The 19,707-nt window shown below is 39.3% G+C and overlaps 1 protein-coding gene across 1 annotated transcript in view; it reads right to left on the bottom strand.

Moving 5' to 3' along the window:
* The window catches only part of LOC115629968 (dynein heavy chain 2, axonemal-like), a 156,207-nt gene extending 137,130 nt beyond the window's left edge, over positions 1-19,077 (bottom strand). The window contains exons 1-4 of the mRNA XM_030526586.1: positions 18,888-19,077; positions 16,814-16,918; positions 16,464-16,763; positions 15,821-15,929 (exon numbers count right to left, since the gene is read on the bottom strand). Coding sequence (XP_030382446.1) covers positions 15,821-15,929; positions 16,464-16,763; positions 16,814-16,918; positions 18,888-19,077 — 704 coding nt within the window. The remainder of the gene's footprint in view (positions 1-15,820; positions 15,930-16,463; positions 16,764-16,813; positions 16,919-18,887) is intronic.
* Positions 19,078-19,707: the final 630 nt, after the last annotated feature.

Here is a 19,707-nt window from a genome sequence, read left to right as displayed (position 1 = left end):
TATTCTTTGTTAATGACACCAATAAAGCGATTCTTTTTGACCAGTACTCAGAACCAGCTTTCTCCAAACATGACATGATTTTTTTGACGTATGATATCTACCTAGATCAAAATAATCATTAAATTACTTATAGGGACCTTAGGAATATTGATATTAGGCTACTCTTCGACTTACATACCATCAACTTTAACGAGATATATACAAAACCCACAGTAGACAATCAGCTTGAACTCTTTAATGAACATATTCAGCACCTTTATAATAGTTTTGTACCGCTGCGACAAAAAGAAATTAAGCCTGTAAAAACGAATGGTTTAGTAGAGAAATTGGTTATGCAATAAAACGCCGAGATCATGCTTTCAATAAGTAGAAACGCTATAAGACCACGGATCACCTATTGCACTATAAGAAACTTAGAAAAATAGTTGGGCTGAAGATCATAAACGTGCCCACTACTCAGCCAAATTTACATAAGCCCTGTCATCAAGTTAGGTCTGGACGCAAATAAGAAAGGTAGGGATTGGAAAATCCAAACCCTCCGTAAACTTTGACGTAAATGTCGATGAGCTTAACAAGTTTGTTTTTGTTTGTGCGGTTTTTAACAGCAAAAGAAAAATTCCTCCAACGGGTCTGACAACTAATACCAGATTGAGAAATGGGAATTCTATCTCCAGAACTGGATTCGCTGCTTGATAAGCAAGAATCGGTTGGAGACGAAATTCAAACCCTGATAAGGAATTACAAAAGGATTCCCTTTTTTTTTTTTTTTTTTTTTTTGATAAAACTTTAATTTTACTGTTATTATTTACAACAACTTAAATTAAACTTATAGAAATATACAAATACAGCTTAAACTAGGAGTTCAGTCTTATTTAATTATTTACTTCATTTCATTATTAATTATTTATTCTTATATTAAATAAATCTATTGGGAAGATCAGCAGGGTGTGATCTCTTCAGCCTCCTTCTTATTACTATTCTTCCTTTTCGTCGCCCTTTCAGCAGGCGCCTTGCTAATACGTTCACATGGGTTCGCAGACGCTCCATGTATTGCTCAGCCAGCTTATTTAGCACGGCTCCAACATTTGCACTCCTAGATCCCTTTCTACATATATGTGTGCCGTTTTCATGTACCAGGGGGCACCTGTTAGGAGGCGAAGGGTTTTCGCTTGCAGGACCCGGATTTTCTGCGGGTGTGACTTTGCAGCGATTCCATAAACTTGTAAGCCATATCGCCAAGAGGAAGCGATGCAGGACTTATAAACAGTCACTTTGTTTTTTAGGGACAGTTTTTTGTTGGTTAGGAGCCATCTCATATTGTTTATTCTAACACTTAGTGTCTTTACAACAGAGCATATGTGCTCTCGAAATGTGAGGCGCCTGTCCAAAAGTACGCCCAAATATCTGTAGCTCTTGGTGTGATTCAACAGCTGGTTCTGTAAGAAGACGCCAGGACAGCTCATCCTGCGCAGTGGGTAGGTGACATTGGCGCACTTGCTTGCGTTGATGTCAATATTCCAGCGATTTACCCACATTTCGAAGCTCTCTAGGTACTGCTGCAAAATATCTGTGGCTTCAAAGATACTCTTGTTTCTAGCCAGGATAGCCATGTCATCTGCGTAGGTAGCTATTAGAAGGTCATTCGGGTCTTCAACAGGAATCGTAGTGCCAGTGGGTATATCATGTGTAAATAAGGTATAGAGGGTGGGCCCCAAGACACTGCCTTGCGGAACTCCAGCTCTGATACCCCTGACACTGGATTCCTCTCCATCCAGCAGCACAGTGAAGGTCCTATCTGCGAGGTAGCTCCGTAGTATCCAGAACATTTGAGGAGGCAGAATTGGCTTAATTTTGGCTAGTAGGCCATTGTGCCAGACTCTGTCGAAGGCCTGCCTTATGTCCAATTACGCCGCCACTACGTACTCCTTAGCTTCAAATCCCTCAAGGATGAAATTTACTACCCTATTCAATTGTTCTGGTGTTCCGTGGGATTTTCGGAACCCAAATTGAAAGGGATTAAAAAAGATTCCCAGGATAGAAAAACGAAAGTTTATTACGAAGAAAGAAAGGCAAGGCTAAGCCATCTTCGGGAGCAATTTCAAGCGGGCAATAATAATGTTATTGTTGCCTTAAATGGTCAAATAATAGACCATAGCTATTTTGAAAGTGACTATTATACAAAAATAATAGATATCGCTAATGAGTATCTAACTAAATTTACTCAGCACGCAACCATTCTTCAAACTTTTGACATGGACCTCAGCCTCATGAATGACAATGCTGAAACTAAAACACAAAACATTGAGCCACATATAGTATAAGGCATCAAAATGCTTTGTTGAATGCATTGTCTCGCATAATGGGCCAAATGACACTTGAAAACAAACAACTGAGGCCTATGGTGGAGAAATATTGGAATCAAATTTCCGATCTTCATTTTCAAATCTATAGAGATTTTTAAAATCCTGATAGCCTGGGCTATAATGTAGCCAATTTTATTTCTGCCGAAAGTGCTGTCATGAAGATGAATGCAACAGCTACTGCAGACAGCGCACTTGACGCAACAACACAAATGACAAGTCAATTGTCGTTGTAGCTGCCGAAGATGTCAATACCGCAATTTGATGGTGACTATGTCAAGGCAACAATTCCATGACATCTTCAAGAAGATGATTCATGAGGCCGAACTTCCCACAAACCAAAAAATGTGGTACTTGAGGCCAATGTTCAAGGCAAAGCAGAACGACTGATTCGCCACCTCTCGCTCACTGAAGCGAACTATGAGATAGCATGGAAAATGCTCAAGGATCGGTTTAACAACCAAAGAGTTCTATGTTCAGAGCTGCTGAAAAAACTCGTAGACCCACTACAAGTTGTGAGTGAAGCCTTGTCAAAAACAGTTTCATGACACCATTCATGAAACAATGACTGCATTGAAAAATATGAAGATAAACACTCTTTCATGGGATCCAATTTTACAGCACATTCTGAAGAAGAAATTGGATCGCCAAACTCACACTTTGTATGAACAGTCCATACTGGACACACGGAAACTCCAATCATTAAGTGAGTTTAAAAGTCAAAGTCAAAACATGCACATTTTGTAATCAGCCGAACCACCGGATTTTTCAATGCGACAAATTTAAAGCAAAACCAGCAACAGAAAGACTAAACTGGGCACAAACGAAAGGTATATGCGTAAACTGCTTGGGAAAAAATCATAGAGCCCTAAAATGCCCCTCCCGAGGATGCTTTAATTGTAATAAAAAACATAAAACGTTAATGCATCTACAACCGAGCGATGTAATGAAATATGGCGAGGCAAAAAGGCACCAGCCGATAGGCTTCCCAGCACTCACTACTGTGTTGCTGACCATAATACTGTTGCTACCATTAGAATTCGCTCAGCCAATCAAGACTACGAAATTCGGCTCGAAGTCTGGAATATTCTATGAACGAATTGGGACAGCCAATTTAGCAATTGCAGAATGGAACATAATTGCCTACTATGACTTAGACCCGTATTGGAACGATATGGATATATTCCGATCTGGCATACTAAGTCTCAACAAATTATGTCCTCACACATATAACAAACAGGCATGTGTATCGCTGCACAAACACTTCTGTCATATAGAGGAAGAGCTTAAGACCGAAAACGAGCTGTTGAAGTACCCACGAACCCGGAGATCCCCTCTAGACATCGTTGGAAGCATAGCTAGTAGTCTATTCGGAGTTCTCGACGCGGAATACGCTAAGGAAATGTCCACCACCATTCACAAAGTTAAAATGAATGAGGAATATCTATTGTACTTGTCAAAAACCAAACCTCGGTTATTGTCTCAACAATAAATGTTGTGAAACGCAACGAGCTTGCGTTGTACAAAAGAATGGAGCATTTGGAACAACAATTGGAAGAACTGACGGGATTAGAAGACCATGGCAAAACATACCAGTGGTATGTGGCAATAACCACACAACTTACACTACTGGCATCCAATCTCCATTCGTCACAGCACCATAAACCCGCTTTTAATCTCGTCACGGCAGTTGGAAGGGCAGTTACAGTTCATGCAGGCTCACCTACAACAGCCCCAAATGGTAGCAGCTAGTAGCAACCATATAATTCAGTTTTATAAATTGATAAAGGCTGAAGGAACAGTGCCAATCGTAGCATCTCAACCACTGGAGCTATACAACTTGGTGCCAATTCCTCTAATAACACGGTCTGGCATATCAACGATCAATATTCAAGTTCCGATCATAGCAGTCAATGATCATAAGGATCATTTTGTCTGGCTCACTCATACTGATCTATGCAATTGTGATCTGCTAAATAATGATGAATGGATATGCTATGACAAGCAATTGATGTTTTCGAGTGACTACAATTGTGAATTTCAAATCTTCAACAATCAAACCCAGAGGAAACCCCGCACGCTTTCACTGTTGACATAAGTGAAGGTTAAACAAATGTTTAACGGCCGCGAGTATGTTGGTGTTCATATATGCCCCATAGCGCTGAAGTTCATCGTACTGTCAATGTCACACGCACTTGGCCGTATCATGAGTTACGCATGGGCCACGCATGTGCATATAAAGCCAACGCAGGAGTTACCATGGCTATACCGGCCATGCCCCCTTCTAAGCCGCCTCGCTCAGCATCTGCCTACAATTAGATTCCACATTGCATTCCGGGATGACTGAACGATGAAACAAGCTGACGAAGTGTCTGGTTGCAGCATAGGAAATGTCTCAGCAACTCGTGGGACAAACATTAATGCTGACCCAACATTCTGGCACATTTGTGTACATTAAGAAATACACAATGTTGAGTTAAGTTGCTTTTAAGAATTCTTATACATAAGCAGTTGTATTCTAGACTTAAAAGATACAAGACGTGTTGTGCGAATAAACTTACATCAAAACTCAGTCAGTGTTAATCATTGCAAAGGAATCTCAAGTGAACTTCAAACAGAATAAATCAGTTCAGGATCCACTGGAAGACACAGAAGGAGGTCCTCATACCCACCATAACTGGCGCAGCTGTTTCTTAAGAACCAATGAAGCTCCTAATTCTTGTTTCCTTGTAAGTAGAGTTATGGAAGTGCCTTATTATAATTACACAAACGACTAGCAGCAAAATGCAACATATACACATATACAAATAATGCCAATTTTCCAAATGTTATGGAGTGCAATTTTTTGTGTGTTTTTCTCTTTAAATATGTAAGTTTTTTATATACATATATAAAAAAAAAAACTCAAAAAAAAAAAATAAAAATAAAAAAATAAACCATTAAAATGCCTACCAAGAAAAACAAGTGACTTGCTACCAAGCAAATTATAAATATAGCATATACAGGTTTCGAATAAAGAGGTACTTCCTCTAACGGACTACTCGTCTGTCCACGACATGTTCTTGTGAGGGATTAGTGCGGCCAGGCTTTGACCTCCCGGTGTGCAGATCGTTTCAGGGCGACTCTGTCTGTGCATGGAGTGGTCAAATGTCAACAAGTGCGCATAAATGTTATGCAATGAGAGGTGTGATACGGTTCATGCAAGCCAGTCCAACATGTTTTGTGTCAGCGCGACTCAAACATGTAGCGAGTATGAACCAGTACGTTTGAGTGCATATCACACAACTTCTTGTTGCATAGGAATATTGACTGACGATCTGTTCGAACTAATTTGGAATTTGTTTCAGTGCGACCCAAGCCATTTCGGTTCGACTGACGTCGGATTATATATGCTGACTCAGGCCACCGCTACGGATTTGCTTCAGTGCGAACAAGTTGGTACGCCTGAGGGTGTTTGTTTCAGGGCGACTCAAGACACACTCGAATGAGACAAATTCGAACCGTGCTCACACAACGCTACATGTTCGTACCGAACATATTTGTTTTCACAAGCATACACTAAAGTCTTTTTTATTACAGAAAAGGAAAACATTTTTTCCGGCACAATACGAGTTGACTCCATAACATAAGAAAAAACACACCGTTTATAATTCCGCTGTACACAAACATAGATACTCATTCTAGTATTTTTTTCCCCCTTTGATAAATGTCAAAACTGGATAGGGTTAAACGTTTACTCCCCAACACTAGGAGTAGAACCAGACTTAGCTCTAGTTTGTCCGACATTAGGGAAGAAGGCTCGAATACACTTCAGGCACTCGCGAAACCAACGTCCCACACTAGAACCAACATGAACACTTCTTCGAGTACTACGGACTCAAAAAACACTCTCCACCTGTCCCGATAATGAACCCACTAGAAATTTGTGCGGCTCTACAAGTACCCGACGGTATCAAACTCTTGATTCCCTTTGAAGGGAATCCCAATGAACTATATGAATTTATTAAACATGTTGAGGAAATATTGTTTATGATTAGAGAGACGGACAAGACTACCTACGGCAGGTTTCTATTAAGGGCTATTAGATGCAAAATTGTGGGAAAGGCTAACGAAGCCTTGATTTCGAATGGAACACCCCTAATCTGGGATGATATTAAGGAAACCTTAGTAAATACCTTCGCGGACAAACGTAGCGAGGATACGATTACGGTAGAACTTTACAATTTAGCCCACAAGAAACTGTTAATTACTAGCCTTTTTGAAGAAATCATGAAGATACAAACGGCCCACGCCGGCATAATCAAGAACACAAGTCTAGAACCCGTAATCATAGAACAGAAACGAATGCTGTTTGCCAAAAGTGGTCTCTTTATCTTTTTACAAGGCATAAAGGGACCCTTGGGATTGGCTTTGAGAGCATTCAACCCGAAGAACGTCAGAGAAGCGTTCGATTTCGCAAAGGTAGCAAACTTTGGACGGAAATAGAAATAGAAGAAATGATACGATTCACGCAAACAGACTTATTTTAATCGGGGAAATTGGCAGAAATATGACAGAACCGATTACAGGACTGGCAGGAAATAATATGATACTTCTAGGCAGTCATACTATAACCATGACAGATCTCGCGATCGTTACGAACCTAGCACTAGCCGTAGGGCCATTTTACCCAGACCTGAATCAAATATTCGACCCCATACTGACAACAAACAGAGACCCTCATTTAATAATATTGAAACATCGGATCAAATCCAACTACACAACATGGACGAAACAAATTTTCGTCTAGGAGCCTCGGCAAATATACAGGATATCTAGAGAAATTCCAAATAGGGGCACCACTTTGCTTTATAATTATAAACATTCAGAATAAACCCTGTAAATTTCTAATTGACTCTGGTGCTACCTCATCCTTTATTAACCCAGAACTAGTTGGCTCTAGGAATAAAATTATATTACAAACACCTATATCAGTACAGACCCCGTTAATGACAACTGATTTAGAGTTTGGTATAACAATTAAAATTTTTCAATTTTTTAAATTCGGAAATAGTAAATCTTTTGTATTTTTTTATTTAACTTCCACCAATTTTTCGATGGCCTTATTGGCATGAACGTGATAGAAGATATCAGAGGCGTGATCAACATATCAGAAAACGCATTCGTCACACCAAATTTTACTATACCCCTAATTAGCCGGTATAAGACTCAGGTCGAAACATTTAACATAGAACAGGAAATGAAGACGACAGCCATACTCCCAGTTAGCATCAAAGAGGGAACCTTTTTGATTGAAGAAATCTAGGTAGATAAAGATACTTTCATCACTGGAGGTTTATATACGGCCAGCAACAATCACAGTTGCATGGAAGTAGTAAACTACTCGGGTGAAGAGAGGGAAATTTGCTTGGAGGCACCAATCGAGGTTTCAGCGTTCAACATCGAAAACTACTTAGAAATTAACGCCATAAAGGACCATGGGAGAACAGACAGCAAAGAGGAATACATTTCATTTAAAGACCTAAGGATGGAACATTTAAAGTCAGAGGAAAGGGAATCTTTAGAAAACCTATGCAATAATTTTCCCAACCTATTTTATAAAGAAGGAGACAAACTGACATTTAACAATAAGGTAAAACATACAATTAACACCACAGACAACATTCCAATCTTTTCAAGACCATTTAGATACATACGCCCAGGTAGAAAAGGAAGAGATTCGCAAACAATTAAATCAATTGCTACATCAAAATAGCATTAGACACAGTTACTCTCCATGGAGTGCTCCAGTTTTTCTTGTCCCTAAGAAAGCGGATGCATCTAATCAACAAAAGTGGAGACTAGTAGTGGACTTTAGGAAGCTAAACGAAAAGACGGTCAAGGATAGATACCCAATGCCAAATATTAACGAAGTGTTGATACTTTTCGGCTTTAGATTTAGCTAGTGGTTACCATCAAATAGAGATGGACCCGAAGGTCAGATCTAAAACAGCCTTTTCGGCTGAAGGAGGGCATTTTGAATTTATTAGAATGCCTTTCGGGCTATCAAATGCCCCAGCTACCTTTCAAAGAGTTATGGACAATATATTATCGGATTATAATGGCAAATTTTGCCTCATATATTTAGATGATATTATAATTTTCTCACCTTCACTGCAACAACACATATATCACTTAAATGCTATATTCAAAAAACTTAGTGAGGCAAACCTAAAACTTCAACCTTATAAATCAGAGTTCCTGAAGAAGGAAATAGAATATCTTGGTCATGTGGTCTCGGATGAAGGTATTAAACCCAATCCGAAGAAAATTTCCGCTATAAAAGCTTTCCCTATTCCCAAAACTAGAACCCAAATTAAATCTTTTCTGGGTTTATTGGGATATTATAGGAAATTTATAAAAGACTTCGCTAAAATAACGAAACCTCTGACCAGGTTATTAAAGAGCGATGCAAAGATAGTAATTGACGAGGAATATACAAAAGCTTTCGAATTCTGCAAGACATTACTCTGCAACGACCCCATTTTACAATACCCGGACTTTAAAAAACCTTTTATACTAACCACGGACGCTAGTAACGTCGCCATTGACGCGGTACTCTCACAAGGCTCTGTGGGCAGTGATCGTCCTGTATCATTCGCAAGCAGAACCCTGTCGGATTCAGAGAGTCACTACTCCACGATAAAAAAGGAATTACTAGCAATTGTTTGGGCCGTTAAGTATTTTCGACCCTATCTATTTGGTCAAAAGTTCACTCTGATCACTGATCATAAACCACTAGTATGGCTCAAGAACCTGAAAGAACCAAACTCAATGCTTGTAAGATGGAAGTTGCAACTCTTAGAATATGATTGCGATGTCGTCTACAAGAAGGGCGACCTAAACGTGGTAGCGGATGCGCCGAGCAGAATCATTATAGATGTGAATAATAGCGATACTACAGTAACGCATATAAAAGACGAAATCTTAAATTCAAGGAAACCTCTAAACGAATATTGCATACAATTAATTTTCAAAGATGCCGATCCTCCAAATTCCACTGCCGAAACCCCATTCAGGAACAAGATTAGGCGTACTATAGGAAAACCCAAATTTAAGTTAGAAGACGTAACAAAAACACTGAGGGAGATCCTAAAACCGAACAGAACGTATGCTGTATTTACAACAAACACGATATTTAAGTTAGTACAAGAAGCATATTCTAAGTTCCTTGCTCCAGCTAAACACTATAAAATAATTAGGTGTGAGACGCTGCTAGAGGAAATCCAAACACCTGAGAAGCAAATTGAACATATTTCACAATACCATACCAAAAACAACCATCGAGGTATCGATGAGACAGTTAGTCACATAGGACGTAGAGTTTATTTTCCAGCCATGAAAGAAAAGGTCACTCAATTCATAAATAAATGCGACACGTGTCAAACTCTTAAGTACCGGCAACCGCAAAAACTTGTATTTCAAAAAACAGAAACTCCAAGCAAACCGCTAGAAATTATACATATAGACCTATAAACAATCAATGGAAGAACAATCCTGACAATCATTGATAATTTTTCCAAATTTGCCGATGGATTTACTATCCCATCGAGGGATGCCATAAACATCACGAAACACATGATGTTTTTCTTTAAAACCCATGGCATTCCTAAAAAAATAGTTTGTTACCAAGGTCCCAAGTTTTCAGGGTTATTGCTCAAAGAACTATGTGAACAATACAATACTTCTTTCCAACAGTCGACCAGCAATGCCCCAGTCGAAAGATTACACTCCTCTTTGACTGAAATATATAGGATAATTGTAGATAAAAAGAAATCAATGAAGTTGTCCGAAGGTCATGAAAGTACACTAGCAGAAACTTTTCTCACCTATAATAACGCGATTCATTCTACAACAAAGCTAATACCCTACGAACTTTTCAAGTTTTGAAAGAGACTTTAAAACAGTAAGTCAACAAGACTATCTGAAACAATTACATCTTTTTAGAGAGAAAATTTACCCCGACATACATAAACAGGTAGAGCAACTAAAAACAGCTAACGTGCAAAAACTAAATACAAACAGGGAAGACCCATCGACCCTACAGCAGGGAGATGTAGTATTTAGAAAAGAAAACAGAAGAAATAAATTAACCCCTAGATTTACCAAGCACACGGGGGCAGAAGATAACGGACCAACATTTGTTTCTACTAAACGACAAAAAATTCACAAGACTAAAATTAAAAGAAGAATTGTCACTAAATAATTTTCTTTTCTGCAGGATATGTACACTAGCGACTCAGCTACTAAATGTACAACATATAACTAACAACGTCCCACTAGTGGAGATTAAATTGGGCCACGGCAGACTTATCAGATCTACCAAAGCTTTCGGTCATATCATTGACCTCAATCAATACCTAACCAATTTAAATGAAATAGAATTAAACTTAAACGAAATAAAGGAATTCGTGGAATCAAAGAATCTAGTGGAAAGTTTACAGCAGAAAGTCGAACAGTTAAGAGATAGAATCTTAGCCTTAGCCCCTAAATCGAGAAGTAGACGGGGATTAATTAACGGTCTAGGTAGTGTAATTAAGATTGTAACAGGAAACATGGACGCCAAAGATGCGTTAAAGATCGACCACAAATTTCAGAAAATAATAGAAAACGAGGAATTTTTAAACTATAGTACAAATGTCAATAAAGAAAATATTATTAAATTTCAGAACATTACTGAGAGCAGAATGAAGTAAAGAGTTATATTGTAACGTTGTTACTCTGCCGCGGGTATGCTCGCCGGCCAGAGTATGCTGAAATAAATTAGGCACCCCAAAGTGCCGAGGTGTCCACCAAATAAAAGAGGGCGGTATGCCCAAACTTCTCCACGTGTTTCTTTAATTGTAAAACAACATACAGAGTGCTTCAATGCGCGTTGGGCCTGAGCCAGAAGAGAACTAACTAAAACCCGACTTAAAATTACCCGCCTTCATGGCTTACTATTCTTACAATTACTTATTAGCTTAAAATTACTCGTAATGACGCACAGCTGGTTGCTGCGCAACGCGTCGTTACACCTCCCCCTTTCCCCAAGGGGTCGAACGGCAGATGTGTAGCAGCTGGGTGGCAGCGCTGCCACCCCTCGCGTTTGGCCACCTGTCAACGCCACCTGTACCTTCACCGTCAGCTCTTCGCTCTGTCATTCGGTCGCATTGTTGTTTTCTGCATTTCCGCCGCGTGGTGCTGACGTGTCGTCATCCTCTGGATTATAGCTGTATAGCTGTTGAGAGTTTGGGCACGCGTCCATACTGTGCCCTCCCATCCCGCAACGTCTGCAGATGGGTGGGCGACGATGCGTGTCCGCTGGGCCAACCGCCACCGGCTGTGGGAACGGCGTAGGGTGTGTGGCGTTCGTCTCATCATTGCCGGCCGCCTGTGACCGTGCTAGGATTGCTTGGTGCACGCCCTGTGCCGCCTGTACGTACCCATCGAGTGAGCTTACTTCTTCGCCTGCCAGGCGGAGATTGGCGCGTATTTCTGGTAGCCCGTTGGCGTGGACAAGTCTCAGCTGCTCCTCTGCAGTCATCTCCGCGCCGCGCATCAGTCGTTGCATCGCTCGGACATACTCGATAGGGCCCTCTGATGCGCCCTGGACCCGGCTGTATGCTTCCCGCCGGCGCTCTTCTATGTGGGGACCCGCTGGATATTCTTTTAGGAGGTCTTGGCGGAACTCGGCCCACCGTTGTGCCAAATTGCGCCTTGACCACTCCCACTCCTTCGCCTCGCCAACCAGGACTTCCGGTAACACGGTCACCAACTCATCTAATCGCACGTTCCTCATCTCTGCCTTATCTTCCAGATCCCGGAGGAACGTTCTTGGGTCCCCGCTGCCGGTAAATCGGACGCCCCACTGGGCTACCTGTGTCGACAGTGCGGCTCGTCTGTCTCGTTCGGCTGATGTTGGCGCCTGTGGTCCTGCCACCGCCTGCGCGCTTGCGAGCGGTGACGCTGGAGTCGGTGCTGTTCGTGTGCAAGTTCGTATTGCCTAAAATTGAACTAAAATATATTTACAAGATATTAGAAGAACAAAAGATTAATATTAATTCTGAAGAGCAACTTTATAGACAGAAACTAAAGATATGAAAATCATATTTCATATTAAAATCCCTATCTTCGAAACAACCAATTATAATTTTTCTCGAATTGTAAGACTACCAATTAATGGCACAAAATTCCTAAGATTCATAATGTACGATAAGGAAATAAATAATATGTTCAGTTTTAAAAAGAAATGCCCTAGAATTAACAACCTATACATATGCGGAATCCTGGAGGCCGAGGACGAGTTTGTCAACAGGGAATGTCTCTCCGACATCTTGAAAGGAAAGGACCCTAAGTGTGGGGCTACAGTCTTCGACAAAACACAGGCCATCATCGAACCAGAGCAGCAGTGGATTATCTTAATCAACGAGAATTTCACCAACATCACTCCTAGCTGTGCAGACCCATTCAGCACGGAAGGTACCACAATTATCAACTACAAAAACTGTTCTGTTAGTATTGATAATATTACCTATGAAGACACCGAAATATTCTACGAGGAAGACATCAAAATGCAATTACCTCACATCGAAAACATCACGATCGATATGGTACCAGAAGACCTAACATTGGATATGATACAGTTGAGTTTGATGAAGAATCAATACGAAGTACGGCAGATTAAAGAAGTATCACTCAGTCATTACATTTTGACTTACATTCTTATCGGCGCTCTGGTACTCGCCCTGACTTATCGAACATGTCTTAAAAGGAGGAAGCTGACCATCTAACCACCGGCTCAAGTGAATTATGTGAAGCAGTTGTATTCTAGACTTAAAATATACAAGACGTGTTGTGCGAATAAACTTACATCAAAACTCAGTCAGTGTTAATCATTGCAAAGGAATCTCAAGTGAACTTCAAACAGAATAAATCAGTTCAGGATCCACTGGAAGACACAGAAGGAGGTCCTCATACCCAAAATAACTCAGGCAGTAATTCTTAGCTATTGTTAGAATAGCGGCCGCGCATGTGCACAAAACAACCACCAACCGGCTGCCACATCTACCTACACCTACGCTCGATATGCACGCACCGACTCAGCTAGCTGCATACAATACCCCAGCGACGATATATTTTTAGACACTTGGATTAGAAATAATTAGACCTAATAATAAGACATTCTCAAGTTTGTATATAAAACCTTGCATTTCAATCAATAAATAGACAGAAACACAAGAACACTCTAATCTCACATTCCATTTCAGCTCCTCCGAATTACACTTGGTTCAAGTACCGATTGTAAAATACGCAGCTACTAGTTTATTACTAGGGGCTAACTCAACAAACAACAACAACTTCTTGCGTTATTCACTCAGTTTTTGTTGCGTTCATAACTATTAATAATTTGTTCGTTATTTGAAATAACTTTTCTCTTTTGCACTTACACCAGACCTTGTTACTTTGCTCACTTGATAAAAACAAAAACACACAAAAAATATAACACAGAAAAGCATCCATTCGCTTTTACATATGCCTTTTATTGCAACTTATGCACTTCTCACAAAACAACGTGGCTTTTGCAATGGCCCATAACACGGGAACACTCCAAGCGACCGTCGTATTTGAGATGAACTACGACACTGCTGATGGAGATCTTCCCGTCTTACGGGAGCATGTGCGAAACGCCGAAATGAACTCTTATACGCTTCCTTAAGCCTAGTTAAGGCATCAGCATGCGCTTTATTTTGTGCCATTTTTGCACGAGCGAAGACAAATCGAAATGACGATATAAAAGCGATATAAATGCGAAAATGAAACATGTTATTTACCCGATAGTCAGAAGTGGCACCTTGCCGAAAATCCGTTGTTATGCCAATTTATACTCTGCCAAGTTAAGTTCAGCAGAAAATAAGCGCTGAAATAATAAAATGCTTAAGCCGAATAACAAAGGCTTATAGGTTATAGGTAACTACAATTTTAATCGTTCAGCTAGAGTAGATTGTGCACGCCTTGCTTCCATGCGATCTCGAAGTGAAAATAAAGCATCCGGATGACGAGGCTGCACAAGAAAACTTTTCTTTGCAGAGATCAAAGATTAAGCAAGGGCCACTGACAACTAGCAAATATTGCCACTGTGAAATAAGACAACCAATAGGTGGCCGATAGCCGTGCGGATGGAAAAAATAACTTTCTTTTTTTTTACAAACAAAACAACTACGGAAAATGTGTGGTTTTCATCAACTAAGGCAACAAAATTTGATTTCAGGCAGTTGGCGCTAAAACCAATCGCTAATTTAAATCGTAACTATACAAGCAGTGTAAGTAGCCAAAGCACAGCTTGACAAAGGTAATGTAATTAAAATTACGATATTCAAGCCAGCGTCGTTACAATTCTTTATATCACCCCAGATAATTACATAGCAACCGAAGTCCTCCTGGGCAGAAATTTGTTGAATTCATTTGGATTAGGATTAACTTTTATTGAAACAATAAAAATGAATTTAGTTGTGTCTTTCTTAAAATCTGATATATATCTGATATTTGCTGCTGCAGCGCTGCTCAAGCGCTGTCCGCGGCTGTTGTTGATGTTGCTGTTTGGTTGACTGCTAACATGTTTACACATTTACGTGAGTTCGAATACCGAGAAAGATAAAATCGATTTTTATAGCCTGTACAGTTTTGTGCGCATGTATGTAACACACAGAAGGAGGCGTGGCAGACCCCACAAAGTGTATATATTCTTGATCAGGATGAGAAGACAAGTCGATATAGCCTTGTCCGTCCGTCTGTCCGTATGAACGCAAAGATCTCAGAAAGTATAAGAGCTAGAATAACCAAACTTGGTTTCCATATTCTCCGAGGACTGAGAAAGTACGAGTTTGAGTTTTTTCCGATGCACCCCCCCCACTCCCCCGCAATTCGTGTTTTTTCTAATAAATTCCGTAATTCTCGGAATTTTGAAAACAATTTTGGTAGGTACATCCAGTTAGTACTAATGTGTCATGTTCATCATGATAGGTCAATTCTGAAGAAAGTTATAGCCATAAGTTATAGCCATAAGTCGGCAGCGCTGCCCGCAGCTGTTGTTGTTGTTGCTGCTTTGGTTCAACTTTGTGCTGCATATCGAACACTGCATATACACGCATATAAACAAGCAACAGTAAATGTATGCTGTTAAAACTGAACATAAACATGTATTCTAATTTAATTAAATTAATTAATTAATTCATTCATTTTTTTTAATAATTAACTTTTTTTTTTAATTTTTTTTTTTATTTTTTCTTTTTTGTGGAGAGTACAGGCTATTTTACTGTCGGGCTTGCTTGACTGTAGCGTTCTATCTTGTTTTGTTTTAAAATGACGAGGCCAATACTTATACACTTGATGAAAGACAAATAACTTAATAATGACAATTTTTTTATATGTTGTTTACTTACCGAAATTTTCGAGTGTGCAATGCTTGATCACAATAGAACTGGTTAATGTATGTGGTAAGCAACCGACGATCCCAATCATCAGTCACATGTCCACCATAGTTCACACCAGCTATCAAATATTTTAATGCACCCCATGGGGTTTCATCATATTCATTTAAATATAATAACAAGAGAATTTCAGAAACTTCAAAATCAGAGTCATTGAAACTATATATAACATTCCATCCCAATTGAAGAAATTTCTTGCGCTCCAAAAGAATTGTGTGGAAAAAGCACAGAGCAAAAAGTAATTTTTTGTATTTAATGGCATCGTTACATATATCCATGTTAACTTCATTGACGTTATTATATAATCTCTTCATATTAGCTTTAATTCCTCGTGGCGGTTCAGTTGTCATTTTAATGCTCGTTTGTAGAATAGAAATAGGGAACTCTGGATGAGGACTGGAACTCAGCCAAAGTCGAAATTTTTTATGCAGCTTCATTGACTGCATGGTGGTTATCATTTTATCAAGCGTGGGCATCCAACTTAATGACAAATGGCAATTGGCTAAAAACACCCAGTTTCCATCACGTATGCCGTCCATAATTAGCTTAGTTGCTACAGGAGCCTGTCCCTGACCCAAGCTAAGAGAAAACATACGCTGTGACATTTTAACCGTTTCTGAAAGAGAAATAAGAGATTGCGCCGGATCTACACCGGGAGAAAGGACAAATATTAAAGGCGTTTGCGAAATAGACTCCTCAAATGTTGCCTTAAGATCGAGTACCGGGGGCTCAACATATCTTGGACCCAACTTGCTTATTATAAATTGTGTCATACAGAATGATATACGATCAGGCCGTAGAGAACGGACGACGCATATTTTCTGAAAGTCTGTTAGCTTGTCATTCCATTCCCCAATAAGATCCTCCTGTTCTGGAAATGTAGTTGCATACCAAGCTGAAATATTAAAATATAACAAATGAAACAATTAAAACTATGAACATTACCATTCCAGGATTTAAAATTTTGTTCGAAGGAGTCAATGATACCGTGAAATCCAGGAACTTTATCCAGCTCAGTTATGTTATCCCAGTTTTGCTCACTAATCCACCCTAAAATAAAAGGGGAATTGAAATTAATTAAATTAACAAATGCACAGAATTCCAAAAGCCGATATTTTTTGGCATAAGGGTAAATACAAAAAAAAAAAAATAAACCTAGGAGAATCTGGATACCAACTTCGGTTGTTCCAGCTTTTGTGGTTTCTGGGATCCTTGCATTCATCCAGACAGACGGACGGACGTACCGACGGACGGACATGTCTAGATCGATTTCTCCCGCCATGCTGATTCAGAATATATATACTTTATGGGGTCGGAGATGCTTCCTTCTGCATGTTACATACTTTACACAAACCTAAAAACCTTTTTTACGGGTACAGGGTATAAAAAGAGTAATGATTTGATTTCATAGAAACCAAAATTATAATTCCTGCAGCCCTAAAGTTTTGCAAGGCCCTGAAAGACGGCTGTTTATTTTAGAGAACATATGGTGTTGCTTCTGCATAAATTTTATCTGACTTCATAACCTTACAAAAATAGGAAATCAAATATAAACAATTAAAGTAAAGCAAGAAAAATAATATTTGAAGTATGTTTAATATAACTGTATTTAATTGTGTTCTGAGTATGTGATCTGTCCTTTGTTTTATGTTTTTGTGATGTGCTGATTTAGTCGAGCTTAACATAGTTTTTCCCGAAATCGAAGAAAATCACGTATATTGCAGCAAAACTCGGGCTTGAGCACACAGAAGTTGGAGCAGCAACAAATACTCAAAAACGCATTTCAGCAATATATGTATGTAAAGTTACGTTAAGTACAATATATTTTAAAAATGATACAAATTATAACAATAGTTCAATTAATTCAGTTCAATTCAATATGATTAATATGTTCACGACGGTTGGCGTTGACAACTTCTTCGACTGACGACCATTCACGACGACTCTCTGCAACGACTGTTCTCTCTCGACTGCTTCTAACGACTTGCTCTTCTCTTGTGTCTGTTGTCCCTCCGCTTTGTAGCTTTGTCGCTTTTGGTGTGTCGCCTGATCGCCTGTAACTTGCCTGCTTACATTCGGCCCTCCTGATTCTCGTCATCTGTCCCAAATGACAACAGATCCTCGTTTTCAGCCACATACCTCCATAACTTCATATTGTCATCGCTTGTAGCCGTAACATTTGGCCCTTCGACGTTTGCTGCTTTCTTGACTTCATAACGGCCGTTTCTCTTAGCCGTCGTTACCTCGTACGGACCCAGCAACTGTAATAATAATGACAATCGAGGTAATAATAATAACGATGAACGATAGTTTTAAGATAACTCTGTATATTTTATCGTAGTGTGCATGGAGCAAGACGCACATTAAAATAAATATAACAAGTAATCCTACTTGTTCCATGGTGTCAGAAGTGAAAATATTAAAGGGTGGAGAGTAATGAACTCACTGGAATGTGCCTTGAATGAAATCGACTGCTCCTTGTTGGCATATGAATGGCCAAAATGGAAAAGTACATTTCTTATGTACATGTTAGCAACGGGAAAAGATAAGGAGCCGGAGTCGAAGAAAATAGCTATATTCTTATGGCTTGCTGGACCAAAAGTTACGGAAATATACAACACACTTTTCCGAACGATGGATCTATCAGTGGAATGGTGGGGTCATGCCCGCTGAGTACTGAGCCTTCATCAAGCAACGCAATTGTTGTAGGCCGTACTTTAGAAGATGTGCTAAAAGCATTTGATGTGAAAAATTTAACCATGGAGTCGTACAAATTCAACATTATAGCACAAGCAGAGTGTCAGTCGTTCATTGATTTTGAAACGCTTCGAAAGCAGGCCCAACTGTGTGAATTCAAATGCGAATGCGGCAAATCATTTGAAAAACGCATGTTGTTTGATCGTCTGATCATTGGAGTGCGTGATAAAAAGCTGCAACTAAAGTTATTGGAATCGAATAATAAAACGCTGGAGGATATAATCAATGAATGCAAAAGTTATGAAGCGGCAACAAAACATACCGTGTTGTTGCAAGAAAGCGTGAATTATTGCCAAAGTATTTGTGGAGGCAAAGAAACAGTAGCTGAATAGAGAGCAGTAAATGCAGTTGCACGACGGTGTTACAATTGTGGAGCGGTATTTGGACTTAAGCATTACAAGGAGTGTCGAGCAAAGGAGATCAAGTGCTACGCGTGCCGAAAACTGAGACATTTCGCAAAATTCTGTAAGCAGCCAAAGGTGTTGAAGGACGGCGCAAAAGAGACAACAGAACGGAGAACATCAAATAGCATTCAGTTGGTGGAATCAGATAAAAAACAAGAGAAGCAAAATAGAAAAAGTATAAGTACTAAACAATTGTATTTTAGTATAAGTGAATGTGGATCAGACAAAGCAAAATGGATGAAGTCATATGAAATTAATGGAAAAGTTGTAACATTTGTGAACTGCATCCCTATAAGTTTAGTTAAAGCTCTTAAGCTACAAATGAAAAATGAAAAGTTCCTAATTTATGATTATAATCATGCTAAAGTTAATAATTTTGGTACAGTTGAATTGGATTGTGTGGATCTTAATACAAAGGAAATTGCTCGAACAGAATTTTTAGTTGTGGATGATAAATGTGAACCAATAATTGAACTTAGAGCAGCAGTAAAATTAAAATTAATTAAGTATTTAAATATTGATTCAATTTTTAATTTGCCCTCAACAAAAGATCAATTTATAGAGAAATTTAAATACTAGTTTGAAGGCCTTGGTAAGCTGCCATCTAAACAATCCATTGTTTTGAAAGAAGATGCAAAACCAGTTTTACATTATAAAAAACGATTTCCCCAAAGTCTG

The sequence above is a fragment of the Scaptodrosophila lebanonensis genome, unplaced genomic scaffold (assembly GCF_003285725.1).
Source record: "Scaptodrosophila lebanonensis strain 11010-0011.00,11010-0021.00 unplaced genomic scaffold, SlebRS2 tig00000179-arrow-arrow-pilon, whole genome shotgun sequence".
NCBI classification, from domain to species: domain Eukaryota; kingdom Metazoa; phylum Arthropoda; class Insecta; order Diptera; family Drosophilidae; genus Scaptodrosophila; species Scaptodrosophila lebanonensis.
The sequence above is the reverse complement of the archived record's forward strand: the minus strand, read 5'-3'. Positions and strand labels throughout refer to the sequence as shown.